This window comes from Panthera pardus, unplaced genomic scaffold (assembly GCF_024362965.1).
Source record: "Panthera pardus isolate Hobbes unplaced genomic scaffold, ASM2436296v1 HiC_scaffold_5, whole genome shotgun sequence".
Taxonomy (NCBI): Eukaryota; Metazoa; Chordata; class Mammalia; order Carnivora; family Felidae; genus Panthera; species Panthera pardus.
Window position 1 is genome coordinate 12382208 of NW_026526980.1, and position 23346 is coordinate 12405553.

The 23346-nt window shown below is 43.5% G+C and overlaps 1 protein-coding gene across 21 annotated transcripts in view; it reads right to left on the reverse strand.

Moving 5' to 3' along the window:
* Positions 1-258: 258 nt before the first annotated feature.
* Positions 259-23346, reverse strand: part of DCUN1D3 (defective in cullin neddylation 1 domain containing 3) — a 39263-nt gene continuing 16175 nt past the window's right edge. For 13 of the 21 annotated variants that reach the window (XM_019430353.2, XM_053894458.1, XM_053894456.1 and 10 more), the window contains 3 exons: positions 15755-15885; positions 7393-7928; positions 259-5592 (listed from right to left, as the gene is read on the reverse strand). In XM_019430353.2, the coding sequence (XP_019285898.2) occupies positions 5109-5592; positions 7393-7823 (915 nt within the window). In that variant the 5' untranslated portion in view covers positions 7824-7928; positions 15755-15885 and the 3' untranslated portion in view covers positions 259-5108. Of the gene's footprint in view, positions 5593-7392; positions 7929-9780; positions 12494-12529; positions 14906-15754; positions 15886-23346 lie in introns of those variants that run through there. The other 8 variants (XM_019430368.2, XM_053894447.1, XM_053894459.1 and 5 more) reach the window with 3 other exon arrangements.

The window sequence follows — 23346 nt, forward strand, 5'->3', positions numbered from 1 at the left end:
TAAGGCTATTTAGGTAGTGGCCCTCTGAGGACTCATTTGCCTTTTGCCTACAAGTATTATGACCCAAAGGCCTTTAAGTTTGTGAGTGGGAAGTCAACATCCATGTTTGAAGTCTGAGGATCCTGTACCATCTGGATTATTTTCCAAAGCATAGAAACTGCTATCCAATATCACGTTGGAAGAGGCTCCCGGTGGATAAATCTTGCCCCAGAATTAAGTCACTGGTTTTGTTTTGTTTTGTTTTTTTCTCTCTCACAATTGTCAACAGTCAAGTAAACAAATTTATTAAATCCAACAGCAGGTAACCTTTCAAATAAAAAAACAAAAACATCAAAAGAAAAATGTAGACAAAGACCAAAACGTGTGTAACAAGTTAAAAATATTCAAGGGGCCATTTGGAGAGTGCAACAGTGCAGAGAATACAAACAAAAGTATTGACCTTTGTCAACAAGTTTGTACAACCTCAAGAAACAGACAGACTGGTCACAAACCAAGAGGAATCCACAAAGGTGGAGGGTCACATGAGTAGTGGACTCATCACCTCAGTGGGTTAAGGCAGGGTATCTGTAGGACCAATTCATCCAAGCCCCATTTGCCTATTGCTTCAAATTCCCCCTTTGAAACCTAGAATTCTATTCATTAGTGCAACAGGTAAGAGGAGTTTATTACAGTTTCGGGGCTGGGGACCAGAGTCAGAGGGAAGATACTTCCCCCAGAATAAATGGCAGGGGCGGTGGGCGGGGGGGAGGTGTGCTTCTGTTGAATGGCTTCCTTTGGCATTATCCAAGATTATATTGAAAGAAGGGAAGGTGCATGGTGGAAAAAGGTATCTATGAAAGCAGGCTTAGTTTCCAAGAGGAATAGGGAGGATGTGATGCCGTAGTACCTGACGGTTACTCAAAGCTATATAAATCATCTTGGCGTCTGCAACCAGTGCTCAAGTCTGTCTTTCAGTAAGAAAAAACATCTGCAGATCCTCACTAAAACACGGCCCCCAGTCCAGATTAAACTGGATATATGCTATAATTACAGCTTATAGGAATAAATTCTGAAAGGGGGGAGTGGGAACCACCCTATAAGATTGAAAAAACAGATTATGGAGTAAGTTGAGGATCAATGTGAATGTCCTCAAGTGAGTCTCATCATACTGTATACTAACTTTTAATAGTCCTTTCTAAACAAGATACTGCTCGAGTCCACCACTGAAGACCTTTGTCAGTTGCCAAGATGTTCAAGTCATCACTAATCAAACATTAGAGACACAAGAAAAAGGCGAAAGCAGGCAGCTAAAACAAAACAAACCTAGCAGCATCTTCTCTCCAGCCCTTATAATTGCATAATTGGGTCTACTTCTGGGCTTCACTACACTCAAGACTTCACTTTAAATGTGGCAAACCAAAGTCTTAAATACAGATATTTTGGTTCTTCAACTTTTAGACCCAAGTCCTTATCCCAGTAATTTCCCACTATTTAATGCAATTTGGCATAGCGTATAGTATTTGAGGCCATCACACGAACTATGGAGTCCCACATCCTACAGGCTCCAGCAATGAGGGCTGAATTTGGCATCAGCCTCTGGGAAATCAAGACTGTTTCAAAGACTGATTAAATACTTTGTGGCTTAATCCCTTCTTCCTTTCTAAGAAGGCTAGTTTGTGCCTTCCTTAGGAAAGTTTTAATGTCAAAAACACTGCCCTGTACGTTTTCAGTTGGATTTCTTTGGGCCTGTGGGCTTGGTTGAAATTGGGATCTTTACCCAGCTCTAATACTTCTTATTGGAAGGGTAGACATGGTGTCTGGGACCTATCTCACATCTCACAGATGTGAGCACATCTGGCACAGATGAGGAAACACTGTTGAGGCAACCAGCTGAAGCACAGCAAAGTCATTACAATAGGTGGGGTTAATGATACATTCAAATATGGCAGGGATGGGGGAAGAGCATTTCAATGAAGCAACACTTCATCTCATACAGCTTTCTAATCACTAACCACAAACTCAGCCATTTGCTGAAAACCAAGAATTTCCCAATACGTATTCAATGTATTGTAGTTACCCTCAGATATTTGCCTATTTTCAAAATTGCATCCATATCCTGCCCCTCTTCACACCACCCTGGTGTTACATTGTTAAAGTGAAGAGTGCACTGGCTTACCTGAGGGGCACGCATTTGGCCTCTTCCACACAATTACTGCTCACCCATTAAACAGAAAACCTGTTTCTAGGTTAAAAGGACCAGAGACCTTTCACTTCCCAGAAATGACTACAAATCCTACATACACACCCATCTTCAATCCCTCTGCAAAACTGCTTTTCCTGTAGTCAAGTATTGGCGCAGAGCTACTGTGGAAGCTTGGAATTCCTTGCATCATGAAGTCAAACCTGGAAGGACCCTTTAAGTCCTTCCCTAACGGCTCCCTTTTCTGGTTTCTCATTTGCATTTCTGTAACAAATACATCATTAAAAATATAACCAAAAATAATTTCTTTACTGGCCCTTTTCTGGGGGGTGGGGAGGCTGAATAGTTAATTTACAAAATCCACCCAGTCTAGTACACCTCATGCATGGAATGCTACCTTGTAGGCTGGGAAAGGAATCCAGTTTCTCCAGAGTCCTCAGGATCCTCAGTGCCTCCCTCTTTTGTGCACTTCTCTCCATATACCCTTGTCATCTAAGAAGAGAGCCTTACCGGACTAGGAGAGGCAGCCTGCCTTTCTCCCTTTTCAACCTTGACCCAGTCCAGAATCAGGAAAAACTAGAGGTCGCAGACTGGCTGGATGAAAAGGCATTTCCCCCTTTAAGACCTCAGTCTGGGCACCCTGACTACAGTTGAGCCCACAAAACCCAATGGGCCCCTAGAAACTCTCTTTATTCAAGGAACTTGTGTCTTAGGCTAGAACAAAAGCCAGACATCTGGCCTGAGACCCTCTTCAGCTTTCCAGCAGTACTGCTAACTTGCTGTGGCTGATTTGAAAGTTTCCCTTCTAGTCCTCTAGAAGAAGCAACTGTAAGGTTTAGGGGCTTTAAAAAAAAAAAAAAAAAAAATCAACCCCCCAAGTACATTTCCTAGGTCATTGTCAATCTTAGAAAACATCGACCGCAGAAACTCTTTAAATAATCCTCTTTGGAAAGATGGGAGCCTGGAGCCATAGGCTACTAATAAAGGAACTCAAAATAAGCAAATTCTGCCCAGGCTGAGAAACATACCTGGGAGGCAGATGGGAGTAGTTAGGGAAGAAAACTCCAAATGTTTAATAGACAAACTCTCATTACCTCAAGAGTATAAATATTTTAAAAGTTTTTATTCAAAAGATTCCCTTTTCAATCTATTCCAAAGTGTTGGAAGCTGAACTATACAAGTTCCTGCCACCCACCCTTCCAGTACAGTTTTTTGAGGCTGTTTTTTTAAAAGGAAAAATAACAAGAGGACCCTCTACTGAAACTGGGTAGGACCAGAGTCAGCTCCCGTGTGGCAGTATGGCCAAAGCAGACCTTATGGAGCAAGCACGTGGAGGAGTCTGGGGAACTGGCCCGCCCTCGTATGAGGAAAGGGCTGAGAAAATTCATCTTCTCTTTAGTGAAAATGGTCCAAATTCAGATTCAAAAGCCTCCATTTATGACATTCCCTGGCACTCTTCTTATGCTTTATATATTGAAGGCAGCTCCCTCTTTTATGGCCAGTTTTAGCAGGCAAAGAAATAAAGGAATATAGATACATATATGTGTATATATATATATTTTATATAGGTAAAATATATACATATCTTATATATGTATATATACATATTTGGGGGTAGGGAAAAAGAGAGGAGGGTCATGTAAACCTAAACAGTTATCACATTACCCCAAATGAGCTTGACATTAACAAAGAAGGTAATAAATAACTCCTGGGGATTAAGTGACAACATGGGTGCAGCAAGAAGGGAAAGGGCACAAGTTTAACTATTAAATACACTTCTATATTTGTTTGGCAGAGTTCAGGCCAGTCCCAGGCTTCTGCACTTGCCAGACAAGTAAGCTGATGATAATAAAAAAAAAAATTAAAAAAAATTAAAAAAATAAAAAAAAAATTCAAGCAGAGCTCCATACCACAGTTTTCCTTCAAGTCAGTTGGCCGGCAGGCACAGTTTTCCGACCACCAGGAACAGAAACTTTGGCTCCAAGGCAAATGAAAAAAAAAAAAAAAAAAAAAAAAAAAAGTATTTTCACCTACAACATGAAAATACAGAATATTCATCAAAAAAAAAAAAAAAAAGAAAACTATCAAAGTCTACTTCCAGCAAAACTGAGGTAGCACTGCTTTCTCTGCATTCAATGCTTAAGTGGTTCTCAGTACAATGTGGTATAAAAAAACTGCTCACTTGACTGACAGGTGCAGCATGTTGATGGATAAATGCAACATGAAATGAAATAGGTCAAAGAAGGAATGAGCAAGAAGTGGAAAAAAGGGGTTCGGATAAAATAGCTTAAAAGGGGGTTGTCACCAGACTACAAATGCTCTTGGCTGGCCTTGGCTCTCCAAGAGCTTTAAATCGCCTGGGAATTAATGCAATATGGTTAACAGTTAACACTGCTATTCAATTCTGTGTAAATCTTTTAAAATAATTATTATAACCTAAATCCAACCATGTAAACAGCACTACACACAGTACAGACCTGCCCTGAAAAACAGAATATGCAAAACTGAGATCTGGCACTGTATCATCTTGTAATGTTAATTCAACCTAACCATCCCATTCCCCCCTCCCTGCTCTATACCCTCCCCCACAAAAAAAAAAAAATAATAATAATCTAATTTGTGCAAGAAATGGCAGGCTTATTCTATCTGAAGGCTTCAAAAAAAAGATACACAACATGTAGCCAGGTTCAAATATTTTGGGGGAACCCCCCCCAAAAAAGAAATAACCAAAATAACCAAAAAGTGAAGAAAGTGCCTAAAACATGATACAGCATTTTAGAGCCCTTTCAGATACAAGGCAGAGAAAGGTGTAAAGTAGAAAATATCTGGATCTTCAGTAATTTCCAGAAAGGTCCAATCCCTCAGTTGGCTACAGAGCAGCAGGCAGATCCTTGCTGCGGCTGCTGCCGCTGCTCCTGGGATAGAGCCACTAAGTCTGCTCCTCGGGACACAAGCCCTCGGGCCCTGAGCTGAGTGCACCTCTCCCTTCCCCTTCTCTTTTCCTTCGCTCCATTTCCCACTCCACAAAGGTATCGAAGAGACTTGGCCAGGCCTCATCTTCACTGTAGTTGCTGAGGTCTGGGCCAATCACCTGAGTGAAGTTAAGGAACATGTTCCAAGTGTCCCGGGAGATGCCCTTGATCCCCGAGGGGTTCTCCGTTAGGAAGTTTAGCCATTGGTCCAATACTGGAGGATTGTTCTGGGTAAAGACTAGTTTCCACAGGGCAATGGCTATTTCCCGATGCAGTGACCGCTGCCCTTCTTCAGAGTCCAGGCCAAACTGAAATGTAAACCGGTAGAGATCCTTGAATTTATCCTCTTGTTTGGCTTCTGTTAAGAGGCTAGGGAACCGTGCACAGATCCCATCAATGCTGTCTGCACTTATTGCTTTGCAGCCATCAAAAAACTCCTTCCTGCAACAGGAAGGAAGGGGCACAATTAATAATTGTAAACACTATCATCTGCTGAGAGGCAATATAGCATAGTAATTAAGAGCATGGCTTTGAGTCTGGATGGCCTGGATTTGAATTCCAGCTCCTCCACTAATTAAATTAGTCCTATTTCTTCATCTGTCAAATGGTGAGATTACCACGTAACTTCTAGGGGTTTGGTAAGGACTAAACAAGTTAATACGTGTCAACTGCATCTAACAGTGCCTAGCACATGGTAGACAGCTAATAGTGGCTCATTCATTCACTTACTCATCTTTCCAAAGATGAAACTCAAGGCTCCTGCTCAATGCCCTATTTCCCATTTGGCAGTAGTAATTAGGCTGCAGACTCCCCTCCCAGACGGGAAGTCTTCCTGCTTTCCTTTTGATTCTCCATGGGTTGTTTGTTTTCCGAATATTTTTGGTGACTGCCAAGGGAGATTTTTGGAGTCAAAGATTCTGGATAAACCTAGGTAACTCTGCCACCAGAGGCCAAAGCTCTGTTATTAAAAAATGAAAACTGGGGCGCCTGGGTGGCTCAGTTGGTTAAGCGTCCGACTTCAGCTCAGGTCATGATCTTGTGGTTTGTGAGTTCGAGCCCCATGTTGGGCTCTGTTCTGACAGCTCGGAGCCTGGAGCCTGCTTTGGATTCTGTGTCTCCTTCTATCTCTGCCCCTCCCCAACTTGTGCTGTCTCTTTCTGTCTATCAAAAATAAAATAAATGTAAAAAAAAAACAAAAAAACAAAAAACTGTAGGGGTGCCTGGGTGGCTCAGTCGGTTAAGTGTCCAATGACCTGATCATGTCAGGTCATGATCTCATGGTTCATGGGTTGGAGTTCCATGTCGGGCTCTGGGCTGACAGCTCAGAGCCTAGTGCCTGCTTTGGATTCTGTGTGTGTGTGTGTGTGTGTGTGTGTGTGTGTGTGTGTGTGCGCGCGCGCGCGCCCCTCCCCTGCTCATGCACGCTCTCTTCTCTCTCAAAAATAAACATTAAAAAAAAAAAACCACGAAAACTGAGTATGTATTTTTAATATCTATGTAGGATTTTTAGGTTCCAACAAGGTTTCTCAGTAATCATCTTCTCAGAGATTGCTGTATCAGCTAAAAATATAAGGCATCTAAAGTCTGTCGGGTAATCTACCCAGGGGCTAGAAACTGGGAGGTGGAGGTGGGGGGAGGGGGGGTCTCAACGTCAATTCTTATTTATAACCCAGTGCTCTGGAAACCACACCTTGAGGTGACCCTGCCCCTCCGACCCCACAAACAACCTCTACAGGGATGCATGACCATGGAGATGTGCACAACTACTGCTTGGTCACAGGGGCCCGCTGTCCTTTTTGGTGCGCATGCTGGCTAAGGGACATGTATGCAAAGCTAGAAGGGGCAACTGGCTTCACGCAGTGACAGAGGCAGACACCAAAGGTGCTCCCCAAACTGGCACTCACAGCGCCTGGCACAGGAGAGGTGCATGGTAAGTATCGAGTGAGTGAGGAAGTGAGGGAAACAACAAGTGAAGGAGTGAAAGAAGAGATAAACGTCTGGGGCAGCAGTGGGGCTGGGCAGCAGAGCTCCACGTGGGTTATTCCTCGCTTAACTTTAGGCAAAGATGGTCGGTGCCGGTTATTCAGAGGCTGAATTGCTTTAGAGAAATTGGTCAGAAAAAGACAGGCTTACCCAAAACCCTAAGAAGCCAACCCAGTTCTACCCCAGCTGGGCACCACTGCCCAGTAGTACATTCTCCCTCCTCTGCTCACCTGGTGACATTAAGTATTTGTGACTAACCTGGTGAATTTGCACATGGTAGCAGCCTGGAACTTCCAAGCCAAGAGCAGCACTCGAAATTCCGTGGGGTCAACACATAAGTCATTGCAAAAGCGCTCCATGCCTTCCTCCAAAATTGCATCCTCCCGCTCGTCCTTATAACGCCTGAACAGTTCTTCCAACCTCTGCAGGGAAGACTCCTCGGCATTGGACTTGGGCTCCCTCCCAGCATCTCCAGAGGACGTTGGCAGCTGGCAGGGTTCGGTGACAGCCTCTGCCTTCTTGGTCCCATTGACAAGGATATCCCCACCTGGCTTGCCACAGGCTGGTGGCTGTTCCTCGCGGTGGCCTGCACTCCGCCTGCTGTGTGACTTGCTGCTGAGGTCACGGTCTCCATTCTTGCTGCCCAGGGTTGATGAGGGATTCTTGCACTTGGTGACGCACTGGCCCATGGTGCTGGTGGCCTGGCCTCTAGAGTGGCCCCCTCTGGATCAGATGCCCTCGCTGCCACTGGCCCATGTGCCTCAACATGCCATCAGCCAGAGGAGCCAGCCAACCTAGAAGAAAATCAGAGAACAGTTACCACTGGATAAGGAGACAGGAGTACAGGGACTGCGCCCCGGGGCCCCACTCTCTTTCACTGAACCAACCATGAGAGACCCAGAGTTCATCACCACCTCCCCATAAGCTCTGTACCTTCACACTGGAAATGCAGGGCTGGGCACATATGGAGAATCAATAAGGAAAATTCCTAAAATTCTTAAGGTAACATAGGTTACAAAGAGGTTGATTCATGTGCAGAACACATCAGGGAAGACTGCAGTTTTGCCAGAAATATTCCAGAGGAAATCTGTCTTGCCAACTTGCCATCGCATAAGAAAGTTGTTTGGTCCTGGATTAAGCCAGAAGGTGCAAATAAAAAGTTCATCTCCTAGTTTCTAATGTCAAAATCCTCAGATTTTCTTTTTAAGTAGGATGAGTAGGGAGAAAGGGTAGCCACATTTAAGAGTTTCATAATGGCCTGAGATGAGGTAAAGGATTTGTGGAGTCAAGACTACAGTGTCCTAGCCAAATAGCTAAGTAAAATCTGTCTCTGATCTCTTCAAATTCCTCTCTGGGACTCTCTCACACAGTAAGTGAAATGCCCTTTCTCCACCCTTCCTCTGCCCACCCACAGGAGCCAAACATCAAGCCTGTACTCCATGCCAAGGTTCCTGGTCTTTCAGTTTCTCTCTCTCCCCACTCAGGTCCTCCTCAAGGCTGTATGTAGAGTGCAAGCCAAGTCCACACTAAAATGGAAGGTCCTAGAAGACCTGCAAGCTCAGTCCTCCAAGAGGAGGTCTCCACCTTAAAAGACATGCTGATTTACCTCAATATAATCTCTAAATAGTAGGGTAATTGCTAGCTAAAAAACAAGAATGTGCGCTGATACAAACTCCTCATGGTGGTTTATTACTTACGTTATTTAAAAGTGTGTTTTGTGTGTTTTTAAAAAATTGTTAGAAATTTCCTGGCCAGGGGTGAGGTGATTTCTCTGCAAACTATGTCTTAACTAGTCCACAAGAAGATCCAGCCACAACTTAGTATCTGTAAAATACTACCACCTGCCATAGTAATTGCGGCCACCAAAGTTACAATGTAAACAGAACTTCAGACCAGGAGCCAGAAGTAGAGTAGGCAAAGTGGACCAAAATCCATGTCAGTCCCATGCCTGCTCTGCTCTAGGAAGCGTTCATGGACCTTTATGATCCAAATTCAAAGCTCTTAGGAGACAGGCAGTGGGGCAGAAGGGTGCTTTTCATGGAAGGTTGGAGCTTAAACTTTACCTAAAGAACTTTCCTCTCCTCCAAATAGTGCCTAGATACATTTGGGGCTATCTTCATAAGGAATTCTACAGGTAAATTCTGGATGTACAAGTTTAAAATGACCACCAGGATCACTCTTATAGTTATCGGAGACTCAACTGTATCAGGGTGTGTCCTATTCTCCACCCTCAAAGAGAATAAATTGACAGAAAGACGTGCCCATACGTGCCCTCAAAAGACTTGCAGTTCCACTTAGGCTTCAAAAAAAACACTGAAAGGCTGAAGGGTTTTGGTGTGGGGAAAGATCCAATTAAGTTTCCTTAAGTCTTTCTGTGCCTTAATAGTACAGCAAATAAGCCATAAGAACAAGCTATTTAAAATTTTAAAAGGCAAGGGGTTAATTCTTGGAAGACCAGCATGCAAGGAAAGCAACTGTTGGAGCCGAATTATCTCAAAACAAGCAGGACTATACCATGTGGAGGGTCTGGTTTCCAGATTGGTGTTTCTAAAGACTACAGTGCTAAAAGAAACAAAAGGCCCAAACTCATACAAACCCCACATGCTCACAGACTGGCAGCTCTAATTCCCAGGCATGCTGACTCACCAGGGTTTGCTGCTCAGCTCCTGCTGCAGAGGGAGGCCCGGGTACCTGGCAGAGTAAGAGGATTTCCTGGCCTCTGTCTGACCCACCTACCCCAGGCCACCCACCCTCATCCCCACCCCCACGGGACAGATGCTTCCTTGTACCAGCTTCCTCCAAATCCTGGCGCCTAGGCCTTCAGGTAAGGACAGAACAGATGGGCCTCCCAAAGAGGCCCTAATCCCATTTACCCAAACGGCCCTCCACATAAGAGCATCTTTGATGACCTGACACAGCAGAACCTGAAGGCTTTTAACATGCCCAGCAGATAAGGAGGGGAAAATCAATGTAAACAGATGATCCATCAGCAAGTGCCAGAAGGTCAGATCTCTTTCTTCCATTCTGGTCCCCTTCTGTGAGATGCCCCCATTCCACAGGAGTGTAGAGGCAACTGATGACCTCAAGCAAGAGCACAATGTTTTCAGATCTGATGGGGAGTCCAGCCCCGATTATTCAATGGTCCCCCTTCTTTTGCATCTACCTCTTTCCTTGGGAAAACACTTATGCTCTCAGAGCTTTCTCGAGGCTGAGTCTCACAAGCCCTATGTCCCAGGCTGGCAGCACTTCAGATGTTTTAAAGTCATAAGTCTCCCTGGACTTGCTAGCTGTTGGCTAATAGCTAATAATAGCAGCTGTCAATTATTGAACACTTGATAGCATGCCTGGCACTACACTAAGCACTTTATGGACATTAAAACTCGTATATGCTCACCACAACCCCACTGAAAGATGGGGACACTGAGGCACAAGGTAAATCATTCAACATCACATAAAGAGGACCTAGTATGTCTGGCTCGAGAAACATAGCCTTTACCACTAGGCTGGGCGGCTGAGTCCACCTACATGAGAGCACCCAGGGAAAGCCCACCAATGGATGGGTCCTGAGCTCTGAAGTCACCACACTGATCTCAGAAGAGTAAGTTCTACCATCAGCCACTGGAAAGAGAATGACAAACTGTCCCTGCCCAGTGCTCAAGAAGGGTGTCCTACCCACTGCCCTCTCCCAGTGAGCCCTGCCACTGTGATCCAGGCAGTCAAGATTCCTTGGGCTCAGCCTCACCAGAGATGCCCTAAAGCAGTGATGTTTCAGTCCATCGACATGGTTCAAAGCTCCAGGTTTGAAATCAAAGGCCAACTCTGCCAGTTATTATTGCTGATCCTGATTGAAACCTTTATTTCATCAACCGGCAGAATAGTATCTGCCTCACAGAGCTGTTGTTAAGGATTCAGTCAGGTAATACAGATAAAGAGTACCTGCCACACAGTGCCCCACTCCCCAGAAAGAAATGATAGGACAGCTATCAGTCATTATTATTAACAGCAAAGTAATATCTGGTTACCTGACGAAAACCGTAGCTTGTCCCATCAGAACAATGGGTGCCAGGCTTCAGCTTTTCCAGATCCAGCCAGGATGCCTACCCCTGCCTTGAGTCACATGTTTGGGTCTTGCTCAAGAATAGTCTCTTGAGAGGCACATGTGTGGCTCAGTCGGTCAGGTTAAACAGCAACTCTTGATTTCGACTCAGGTCATGATCTCACAGTTCAGGAGTATGAGACCTGCAGTGGGCTCTGTGCTGACAGTGACGAGCCTGCTTGGGATTCTCTCTCTCCCTTCTCTGGCCCTCTCCCGCTCGTGTTCTCTTGCTCTCTCAAAATAAATAAATAAACTTAAAAAAAAAAATTCTCTTAAACCACAGCACTGACCCTGCTCAAATGTACCACTGCCCAGAAACACCTGGAGGGTTGAGTTCTCCACAGGATAAGACTGCCTTGTGATTGACGCTGAATAAAATCAAGCTAGGTATCTGCTGTGCTCTATGGACACCACGAATCCAATGGTTACCCCCGACCCTAACCCGGGGCAAGCTTCCAGCCAGTTCCAGATTTCTTCCCCTTTCTACTTAGTCCCAGATCTGTAGGTTTAAAAAAGACAGGATTTCTGGCTTACTATTTATTTATACTAATTTAATGGAACTGCCTTTCCAGCTGGTCATCCCAGCCACCTCTGAAGTAGGCAGCCTCAGCACAATCTGGGCACCCTCAGAGGCAAATTTGATCAGCAACAAAGCACCACTGTGTATTTAGTAGGATATTACAATAGCTATAAATGTAGCTCTGTGAAATGATTATCCCCATTTCATAGGAAAAGAAATGGAGGCATACCAAGGTCAAGGAGCTACTCCAGGAAGGGAAAAACAGGAGCAGAGTAACGAAGAGGATGAGCTCTTGGAGCAGACAAACCTGGATGTGAATTACAGTGATGGCACCAACTGTGACTGTCAGCATTAACTTTAAAATGGGGCAGCTGTACCCCAAGTTAGAGTAAATGAGATAATCCATAGATGTTCTGCCCACACAAAGTATTCAGTACATGTTAACCTTTATCGTAACTGCTGCTGTTATTGCAAAGACAGTGACAGAATCAAGCCTCCCTGCTCCTAGAACAGTGCTCCTTTCAGTGGCCAGTGCAGCTCTTATGGGGGTGGGGGAAGCTCAGGTAAGCAGGACTCCCCAGGTACCCACAGCAGCTACCTGTTCTTGCAGGGATTCTGCTCTCCTGCTTTAGCTAAGAGGCATTAATGAGTTGAACAGAGCCAGGGACGAGGAGGGGCACGGAGAAAGCAAAGGCAGGAAGAAAAATGAAGAAAAAACAAACACACATACACGCACACCCGAAACCTACTTCTAGCACAATTATAATTTGGGGGTTTACCTGAAAGATTGATGCCAGTTATCTCTCAGCTCAGTTTATGCTGGACCACAATCAGCCTCCAGCTTTTCTCCTTCAATCTCGGCTCCAAATGATTCTGTCACCCTCCCTCTCTGCACATCAGCCCTAGTCTCCCCTCCCCCCTCCACAGTACCAGCCCTGGCTGCTGTTCATAGGGATGGACTTGGCTGCCTGCCTGGCCCCATGCCTGGAGCTGGCACTGCTGGCCAGGGGCGATCCCAGAGGCTGTGGTCCCTGTGGATGCTCTGGCTCCAAAGAGGGATCAGGAGCTGATCTATCCTGTAGGCAGTTTCGTGAAGTGAGATCAGGTAAGTCCCTGGGTCAGGTAAGTCCCTGGGTCTTCTCAGGTTTACTATCTACCTGTTATGGAAGATAATGACCATGACGGGCTAAACCACACAAGGACACAGGGTGACTGGAGACAGGAAAAGGAGAGAGGTGTGTGAACTAGTGTTACGGAAAGAAAGGTGGAGGGCTGACTAAGGGGAAGTGATGTGTGTTATGTGCACAGGGCTGCACGCTTCCTATGTATCATCCGCCTTTGACCTCACAGACACCTAGAGCTTGTCAGAGTTTTTAAAGATGAGCAAACTGAGGTTTCTTAACTACTAAGCAGGGGAACTAGGAAATAAAACCAGCCTGTCAGACTCCAAAGTTTACCCTGTGGGAAAGTTTCAGAGAAGCGGGTCTTGTTTGGTCTTTAAATGACTAGAAACACCACATGGAAAGGAAAGAGTCAAGAGTCAAAGGGTCAATCTGGTTGGTCCATGTGGAAAGGAGATTTAAAACATTTAGTAATAGTGGTATCTTTTAAATTACACATATGTACTGAGGGGATTCCCATTAACTGTCACATTTAACCCACTACAAACCATATGAGGAAGATACTATAATTCTTTTTACAGAGAAGAGAACTCAAGAGTTTAAGGAATTTGGCCTCCAGTCCCAGAGCCAGTCTACAAAGGAAAAGGGATTCAAATCCAGGCAGTCTGACTTCTACACTCTCCATTCTTCATCACTGGCCTCACTACTATTCTCTGCTATGACGTGTCCCAAAGACACACCTTTCTCCCATGGAGATGGGTAGGTACATTAGCAACACCTAAGTGTACCAGAGATACAGAGTAAACTCCCAGGAAGCCTTGGTTCTGGTCTGGTATCTCTAAGCAGTGTGAGACATTGAACAAGTCACTTAACCTCGCTGAGTCTGTGTGATCCCAACATTAAAATGAGGAGTTTAGACTAGTCCTTCCAAGTTTAATGTTCTGGGACCACCTTCACTTTTTGGCATGCAAAGAGGCTAACGATCAAAATTTGCAAGACTGCTTAGTAAACAGTTCTCTCTTGCCCAAGCCTATCAGACCCAAGAGAAAATAAGACAAGAAGTCGTAAAGGAGGAGAGAGAAAGCGGGGGCTACTCCAGTCTGAGTAAGGGGTGAAAGATTATACTATTTTTGCAGGTCTGCCTCTCTGTAGTCATCTTAGTTTGATCTCTTCAGGGTCAGCAATAGGCCCTGGCATATGGAAAACAGACCAGAGCGAGCTGGCTCATTGCTGCAGCTGGTTGGGTCAGGAAGGCTCACTCAGAGGAATGCTGCGTTGGCTGCTAATGGGGAGCCTGTCACCCAAGGAACAACCTTGTGAAATGAGGAGCTAAAACACAGGAGGCAAATGCTGGCACCAAAAATCAGTGTCAACAAGGCACTTGCAATCTACTTTGAGACTTCCTGGAGAGAAGGGACCAGTCTGATTTAACCATCCCATTCTGTTCCCATCTAGTGTCTATTCAGAAGCAAGAAACCACTGACAAATGCTGGTATTTCTATATAGTGACAATGAGAGACCCCTTTCCAACTTTCATCAGTCTGTGGAGCCAGCTGGGTGCATGTTTTTATGTCTTACTATATATGCCAGACACCCAAGGGCCAGAGAACATGATTTCCTCAGACAGCTTTTCTCCAACTGCCAGGGGCTAATGCGCTACACTTGCAGAAACCATCCCCCCCCTTGGGAGTCTCAAAGAAAGCCCACAAGAGCCTCTTGATCCCACCTGGCAGCTACAGATGCTGAATGACCTGAGAAAAAGATAGGAAATGGGTGGTGGCCATTTGTAAACTACTTCCTAGAAAGTAAACTTGCAAAAATAACAAGGAGGTTAAGAGTGAAGGAGTACTTTAAATGCAGAGTCGCCTGCTGTCACTTGGAACTTGGGCCTTACAAGATCACCTTTGGAGATTAGGTCTTACCCAGAGCTACTTGGGAGGGAAAGCTGTTCCCTCTGCCAAAGCAAACGAGACCCGTCTGCTGCTATTTTCATGCTTTTAAAAGACTTTTTGTCCTAAAATGTACTACAGCAGCAAGCTAAGACAGCACTTCCAGTTAGGGTTGGATAAGAACACATGACTTTCTACATCAACAAATCTCAAAAGCGCAAATGAAAAGAAAAGGGCTTAAAGAAGGCGTTGGGGGAGGGGAGGGGACTTAAAAAAAAATAAACCAACTGGTTATATTTCTATAATATAATCTTAGGTCACATGACTAAGACCAGCCAGCTTTCCACAGAGTAATTTTCTTTTCTTTTTAAAGTGTTATTACTGTTCCTTACCTTGCATACTTCAAATATACTAGAGTAAGAATATATATCCAACTAAGGCCAGAGGACCGAGGCCAGTATGGGCTGGCTAGAACAAATACCACTTGCCAAATGCAACCAAGCCAACACACGCATGTACTATAAAGTTTCCAAATACCAAATAATGAAGCATTTTTGGTCTCTGAGCTCCAGTAATGAGCTACATGTTTAATCCCATATGACTCAAAATAACCAAAAAAGGGCCATATCATTTTACTGACCCACACTTGGAATCTTTTTGCTGTCACTATTGATCAGGACAGACTACCCACTTATGTGCAAAGCAGGCATCATTAAGGGGCACCAGATTTCTAGGTTGACTACTCTGTTTCTGTACAAACTTTTTCAATTTCCTTCCTGGTCTAAGACCTGAGGGCTGTGTTGGATCTGTGCTCTGTGGCACTGTAATAAAAATGGCATGCCTGTTTGCACTCTTCATCTCTGGCTCTACACTGCTTGTTTTCTTTCTTAGGATGCAGCAGCCTCATTAGGCCCTGCTGAAGGTAAACCAGTGATTAGGCACTAATTCCCGGCTTCCAGTTAGCATATGGATACCAGCCACCCTAGAGGCTTACCTGATTGTGGTTGATTAGTCCTCAAACACCCAATTACCACATCACCTGTGCACTTTTCAGTCTCCTTCTGAGGAATTCAGTAGTCACAAATTGAAAATTAGTTAACTAGAGATCAGCTTTGTTTTTTGCCCCTAAGTAAAAGAAAGGCAAGAAAGGAAACTGAAATGAGTCAAAAGATGAGGAACGAACCCAATATAAAGATGATAAATGACTGCATCCAAACGTCTAAAGGGGCACCAGAAGTACCACAAATGTATAGATGTGGTTTCTAGAGCCACATTTCCTCTAAGAATGCCTCAAGTTCATCATGTGGTAACTAATCAATCTCTTAAATGTCTGCTAATTCTTTAAAAAAAAAAAATCCAAATCCATTAAGGCCACATTTATCAGTTTTTTTCCTAGAGGCCCATGATGGAAGCTGACTGCTAATGCACAGCAGACGGGAAGAAGCAGAAGGAGAGAAGAGCTGTATAATAAAAGAATATCTGTTTTCAACCACATCAGTAAACTGGTCAGAGAAGTGAGGCCACTAAGGCTTTCTATCCTGCTGCCAAATTCAAAAATATTACATAGTTAGTCTGTAAAGTTTAGAAAATAGAAGCATAAAGATAAAAAAAAAAAAAAAGTCCCCTAGTATCCCACTACTTACAATTAATATCTGAGTATGTCTTTTCAGTCTTTTACATGAGCACATATGGATGGCACAAGTAAAATACATGCATGTCCATATTATGCACATGGACTTTCAAACAAATGTGGGGTCATACCGTACATTCTATTTTGTAATCGTTTCCGTTGAACATTTTTTCATATAAATCTTGTGCTCTCATCCAACGCTTTTAAAGAGCAGCAATTCAATGGTAGTACTGGTATCACCACTAACACACTAGTTACGTTATGTAACCCAGAGACTATTTATAGCCTACTATTCATTCTGTCAAAAATTCGGTGCTGTACTGCAGAGGGTGTGCAAAAAAAAGGTTGAGAGGGGCACCTGGGTGGCCCAGTCAGGTAAGCGTCCCACTTCGGCTCAGGTCATGATCTCACAGTTCATGGGTTTGAGTCCCATGTCAGGCTCTGTACTGACAATTCAGAGCCTGGAGCCTGCTTCATTTTCTGTGTTTCCCTCTCTCTCTGCCCCTCCCCACTTGTGCTCTGTCTCTCTCTCTCTCTCAAAAATAAATAAACATTAAAATTTTTTTAAAAAAAGATTGAGATTCTCTGTTGAAACATATTTAATATTCAGATAAGTCTTCCCCTGAATGGAGGTACCATAATAGGCTGATTTATGTCTCATTGTTGGACATTTAGCTTGCTTCCAATAATTCACTATTATAAATAATACTGTGATAATAAACAGAACAGGCAGTTAAAACTCAGCACATTTATAATTATTTCCTGAGAATAAATTCCTGTAAGTGGAACCAACAGATCAAAGGATTTGCAAACACACACACACATATACAATTCCAATCTGAATTCCAAAGAATATCAACTTGTATAATGGCAATGTACTGGGAGTGTGTATTTCTCCCAACATTATCTTGTGATATTTGTCAACTAATTCAACCTCTTTTGAAAAATCCTTACCAAAAGCACATTAAGACATTATATTGAAGGGGAAATATCAAACCACCAAAGGAGAATGGAAACAGGTAAAGAAAGATCACTTGCTTCACTGTAAATCACATCAAAAAGGCTGACAAATCCAAGGATTCTGGCTTCAAGGATTTCAAGACAGTGTTGTTAAATGATGCAGAGTGGGGGGCAGAAAAAGATTACTCGTAAGGACACCTTTTAATTCTATCTAAATTGACACCCACTTGTCTGCTTCCCCAGTACCTAGGCTCTGCATCAGGTGATTACCTAGTTTTCACTAGAAGAGCCTTCTCTTGAACTCTTGGCCACATAGTTCAGGGGCTAAGAGTTCACCCAAGAGTTGGGTGGGGTTCATAATGGACTATGTGACTCAGGCCCACCAGAGCCTCACATGCCCTTGGCTTCAACTGACTGGGTTAGGGTTATGCAAGAGACCTAAGCAGACAGTGAATCTTAGCACTGCAAGTATGGGAAGTTGGAGCTGCTGTAGTCATCTTGAAAGAGCCACCAGAGAAAATAATAATGCCTATCAAAGAGTCACTGTGAAGATTAAATGGTCCCTTCTTATCAAATGGGTCTCAACTTAAATGTATATAAGACTCAAGAATAAAATCACTGCCAAGAGACAAGGATAAAATGAGTTTTCAAGGCATAATCTGTACCCAGAATCCAACTGTACTACCTAAAGTCAGATCAAAGCCTGAACTCCAGTTATGTGAGCCAATAAATTCTTTTGCATAAACCGGGTATCAGGTTTACTGCCACAACAGAAAGAGTCCCTACCAACACACTGCTATGTCACTCCAAAGAAAGAAGGTCTGATGCCTAGGCTCTCTGATTCATCATCCAGAACCAATTTACTAGGCCACAATTTCAACCCAATACATCAAAGGAATCCATTAGCTGAACACCAGGACCAATAATCCCAAACTCAAGCAAACTGTAAAATTCTATTACAAGTGGTGGGCCACTAGGATGCCATTTAAAAGCTGATGTTACTAATGAGCAAAAGAACCTTTCCAACTGCAATTTTTATCACCTTTGGCCTCCTTCAAGCAGACAGGCCACAGAGCACTTAACAGCTGCTTTATTCTGTTGTGTACACTTTCTGTCATCCTCATGTTCCCAAGGAGGAACCTCCTCCCAGCACTCAGACACCACGTGAAAAGCTGTAAAGCAAGAGCTCCTGGAAGTCTTCCTCTGTATAGTAACAACATGATCAATCTTCCAGCTGAAATAGGTATCTCATCTAAACCACATCCTATGAAACTGAAAGACCAGATCTGACCAGAATTTGACTGCCCTCTTGGTTTCAGTTACTATTGCTGAAACCATTTCTCTTTGGTTTCAAGCACTGAAGAGCCTATTTAGAAAGTATTCCGGTTTTTTGAGATCGAGCCCCATGTTGGGCTCCATGCTAGACTGGAGCTGTTGAAGATTCTCTCTCCAGGGGCACCTGGGTGGCTCATTCAGTTAAGCGTCCAACTCCTGATTTCAGCTCAGGTCTTGATCTCACAGTTAGTGAGTTTGAGCCCCACATGGGGCTCTGCACTGATAGTATGGAGCCTGCTTGGGATTCTCTTAATGGATAAAATAAACTTAAAAAAAAAAAAAAAAAAAGATTCAGGGTGCCTGGGTGGCTCAGTCAGTTGGCATCTGACTTCGGCTCAGGTCATGATCTCACAATTCTTGAGTTCAAGCCCCATGTCGGGCTCTGTGCTAACAACTCAGGGCCTGGAGCCTGCTTCGGATTCTGTGTCCCCCTCTCTCTCTGCCCCTCTGCCACTCCCGCTCTGTCTCTCTCAATAATAAATAAACATTAAAAAAAAATTATCTCTCTCCCTCTCTCTGCCCCTCCCCCGCTCATTCACACGTGCACCCACTCTCTCTCCCTCTTGAAAGACAGCAAGACAGAAAGCAAGAAAGAATTCAGGTTTTAAAAACTGTGACAGTAAATGCTCGTTTTTGTGTGTCTTTATTGGAAATCCATTCCCTGCAGGTTGAAACTTGAGGCCCCAAGGTTTGGGCTTTTTTTTCCCCCCAGTTACTTATTTCACAGATGCGTACTCACATGGCATGAAGCCAAAGTATTCATTAACACGTGTAAAGATAAGCAGATAATTAAATCAAAATAGACCCCTATACCTGATGGCTGGGATCACAGTATTAGAGACTTGGTAAAAGACACATCTGATGATTCCAGCCCAGTTCTTGCCCACTTCCCGCCCATATTGACCTGCCAAAATTGCTGCCACCAAATGGTCACTGCAAAGCTATCAAAACTGTGCCCTAACAGCTAGGCCCTATTTTCATAAAGCCGATTATGAGGAAATCCTAAAATAAAGCAGCAGTACCATAAGCTCTTTTGGTCATCAGTATCTTTGAAAATCTGATAGGACAGCTTTGGACCCAGAATAATCTGTAGATACAAACAAATACACGCAAAGCTTGCATCCAATGACTGAGGTCTATGAAAATACATGGAACTTTTCCAAAATGCATCAGGATTTTATCTACACTGCAACCACATTGATTCTGTCCATCCAGAAAACCCACTTGCAGATAGTGTAGCTCCTACAGCTGCCCCAGTACAGTCTCATGCCTTCGGAGAAAGGCAGGACATGCTCTGCACACAGATGACTGAGTCTGTACAGTTCAGCTCTGTCTGCACCCCAGCACACACTTAATCACCCGTGCCTCGGTTTTCTCACCTAAAAACTAGGAAAATCAAAGGGTCACCGTGAAGAATAAATGGCTCCTTCGCATCAGGTGGGACTCCGTTCTAATGCTGAGATGCCTTTACTGTTCAACCAACCTCAAATTCCATCTCCATCCAATCTGACACACTATTTTATTTCTTCCCAGCACATTCCACTCTCTGAAATTCTTGTTAACTTACCTGTTGTCTGCTCCCACTACTAGAAGGCAAATGCCACAGGAGCAGGGATTTTATCTTATTCACCTCTTTGTCCTGTGCACCTAAGTTGTGTCACATAAGCAACAGTTTGATAAATATCTGTTGAGTGAATAATAGTCGCTGAGATCTACTGAACACTTCTATACAAGGCACTCACTAGTCTATGTACATTAAGTGTATTAACTCATGATTGAATAAATGAGGAGTCCAACATACTTAGCACTGTCCCTAGCACAAGTTAGAACTCAACAACTGGTAGCCATTTATACCAATTCTATGATGTTACCAAATACTAAAAGGGGGTTAAGCCCTAAGTATGGAGAATTTAATTTCACTTCTCCAGAACTGCTTCCTAAGGTCTAACTTCTCCTGGACTCCTCTCCTCCCAGTACTTCACTACCTTCAGAGAGAAGAGAGAGTAGGAACTGTCCCCTTATTCCCTACCTCATCATTTCCCAGATAATGTAAAACACAGCTTCTCAGCCAGCATATACCACTCTCCACATGCCACAAGCTAATTTTCACCTCAAACCCAACAAGAGCCAAAGTTAAAGTTGAAATAGAACATGTTCATCCTGTCGAGCCTCTCTTTAACCTGCACCCCAGCCCCTTGGAAAAAATTCACATTAATGATGGATATCGATATCACTCCGGCCTCTCCTTTTAGCAAGGGAGAAAGTCCAAAGAGTTCATTCAAGCCACTGCCATGTGGCACTCTAGGAAGCTCCAAGGGTTTGCCAGTCAGGTGAACTCCAGTAAAAAGCCTTCTGGTGCTGGTCTGAACTACATCTTCTCTACCTCAGTAAACTACGGCATCACACATTTAAGGTGTTTGGAGATGCAAGAGCAAAACCCAGCAGTTTTCTTGAATACTGCATATTGAACATGAAGAACACACAGCCATTTTATACTGCTATTCCACTGTTGTATTTACTAAAAGTCGCTTGATGACACAGTGGCTTTTAACTCTGAGGGTTAAAGAGCATACCTCATCAAAGATAGTAAGAGATACGGACCATCAAGGTCCTGCATCTCGTTAGAACCACAGGGGACAACGGACTATGTTTTAGATGACAGCAAGAAAAGAAAGGCCAAGAACGAAGGGCCTTCAAAGCTAGATGCATTTGCCAAGAAAGCAAAGGGCAGATTCCACCTCCGCTGGCTGGCAGGCAGGCCCACACATTCTGCTTAACCATGTGAAACAGCTAGCTTTTGCTCTCTCCGCCCCCGGGCCCAGTTATGATATTTGGGTAGCAACATCAGTGACTTTTCTAGGAGAGTGTTTTATAAAAATAGAGCTTCCAATTTTAGGTCTAAAATTGAAAAGAAAAATAGCCAGAATTAGAAATCTGTTTTAACACAATACATTGAAAATTACAAGTTTAAGTGCCGGTAGCTAAGGACGGGGATCACACCACCACATGACTTCTCAGTGAGTCACAAAAAATAGTACAGGTTTGTTGAACAGTGGACACCGGTAATAAGAGTTAAAGAGGTCCACTTGTGTCAGATGATGGAAAACCAAACGGACACTCCTGCATTTGTTTCAGCAATGGCAAAACAGACACAAATGAACGGCAGCAGCAATTTACAAGACAGAAATGTTCATACACCTTTTGTGAGGCTAGTCAAAGAGGAAATGTTTGAAACCCTGAATATGACTCATTTTTCAAAAGTTAAATCAGTTTAACAAGAAAAAAAGTCCTCTACACTATTAATAAATCACTAACTGAAACATTTCTGGATTTCTAATAGCCATTCTTGATTAACATACCTTTGTGTCAAAGCAAAAGCCAAGTGCAGGCATTTCACAGCAAACTGCTACCCTTTCAGTTATGAGAACCACTCTGGTGGAACTAGATGGGAGCAACAAGAATTAATCTTCAGGCCTAGATGGATACTGTCTTGATAATAAGACAATAAAGACCTCCCCAAAGGGCTTCTGGGTGCCATAAATTATATAACAAATCCACTTCTGCCAGGCAGCCAGGATTAACTCCTATTCACCCAGGGCACTACTCCTCAGTATCACCAACTGGCTTATCAAAATGAAAGTCATTATCCACCACTGCCCTGAGAAAGGCACAGCACATTTCTCACTGCTCATCAGTTGGCTGACACCAACTACTCACTGCAAGAGAAATCAACCTAACAATCTTATAAACAAATTTGATACTTGTTTCTTGCAAGCCAAAAGTTTTTTTAAATCCAGAAAGGAAAAGTATTTTGTTGGTTTCTCCTCCAGTAAGTTCTCCGGACTGAATTTTTATAGGAACTGCCTATGCTGACATTTTATTATAGTAGACAATTTGGGTTTTTTTTTTTATTTTTTTTTTTTATTCATTTTTGAAGGAGAGAGAGGCAGAGCATGAGTGGTAGGAGGAGCAGAGAGAGAGAGACAGACAGAGAGACACAGAATTCGAAGCAGGCTCCAGGCTCTATGATGTCAGCACAGAGCCCGACGCAGGGCTCAAACCCATGAACCATGAGATCATGCCCTGAGTGGAAGTCAGACGCTCAACCAACTGTGCCATCCAGGCGCCCCTATAATAGACAATTTGTTATTTCTATTATGCATTCAAAGCTTGAATGCATTATGTATCCTTTACTCCTATTGAACATAAACATTCATGACACCAAAGCAGATAGCCAAAAATAACACGTGCACAGAAGATAAAGGATATTATTATTATTACATCTTAGATTACAAGTTCTAAGAAGGCAGGGAGTGTGCATGGTAACTTGAAAAGAGCTAACTGGCATCTAACAAACATTTTCTAAAGAATAAGCACCTACTTTGTACCAAGCACACCGCACATATCTACCTACATGCATGGTACTAGCCAGTTTTACACAATCACGTCCACAAATGCTTACATGAGTTTTACAATGTACTACCCAACATTTTCAAATCATTTTACACATATGAACTAATCCAACAATCATACCCTAGTAGGTAGGTGTTATCACTGTTTTATAGATGAGAAAACTAAGACACAGAAAATACCAATAACTTATATAAGGGCACACAGCCAGCAAGTGGCAAAGCTAAAATTCAAAACCATGTTTTACTGTT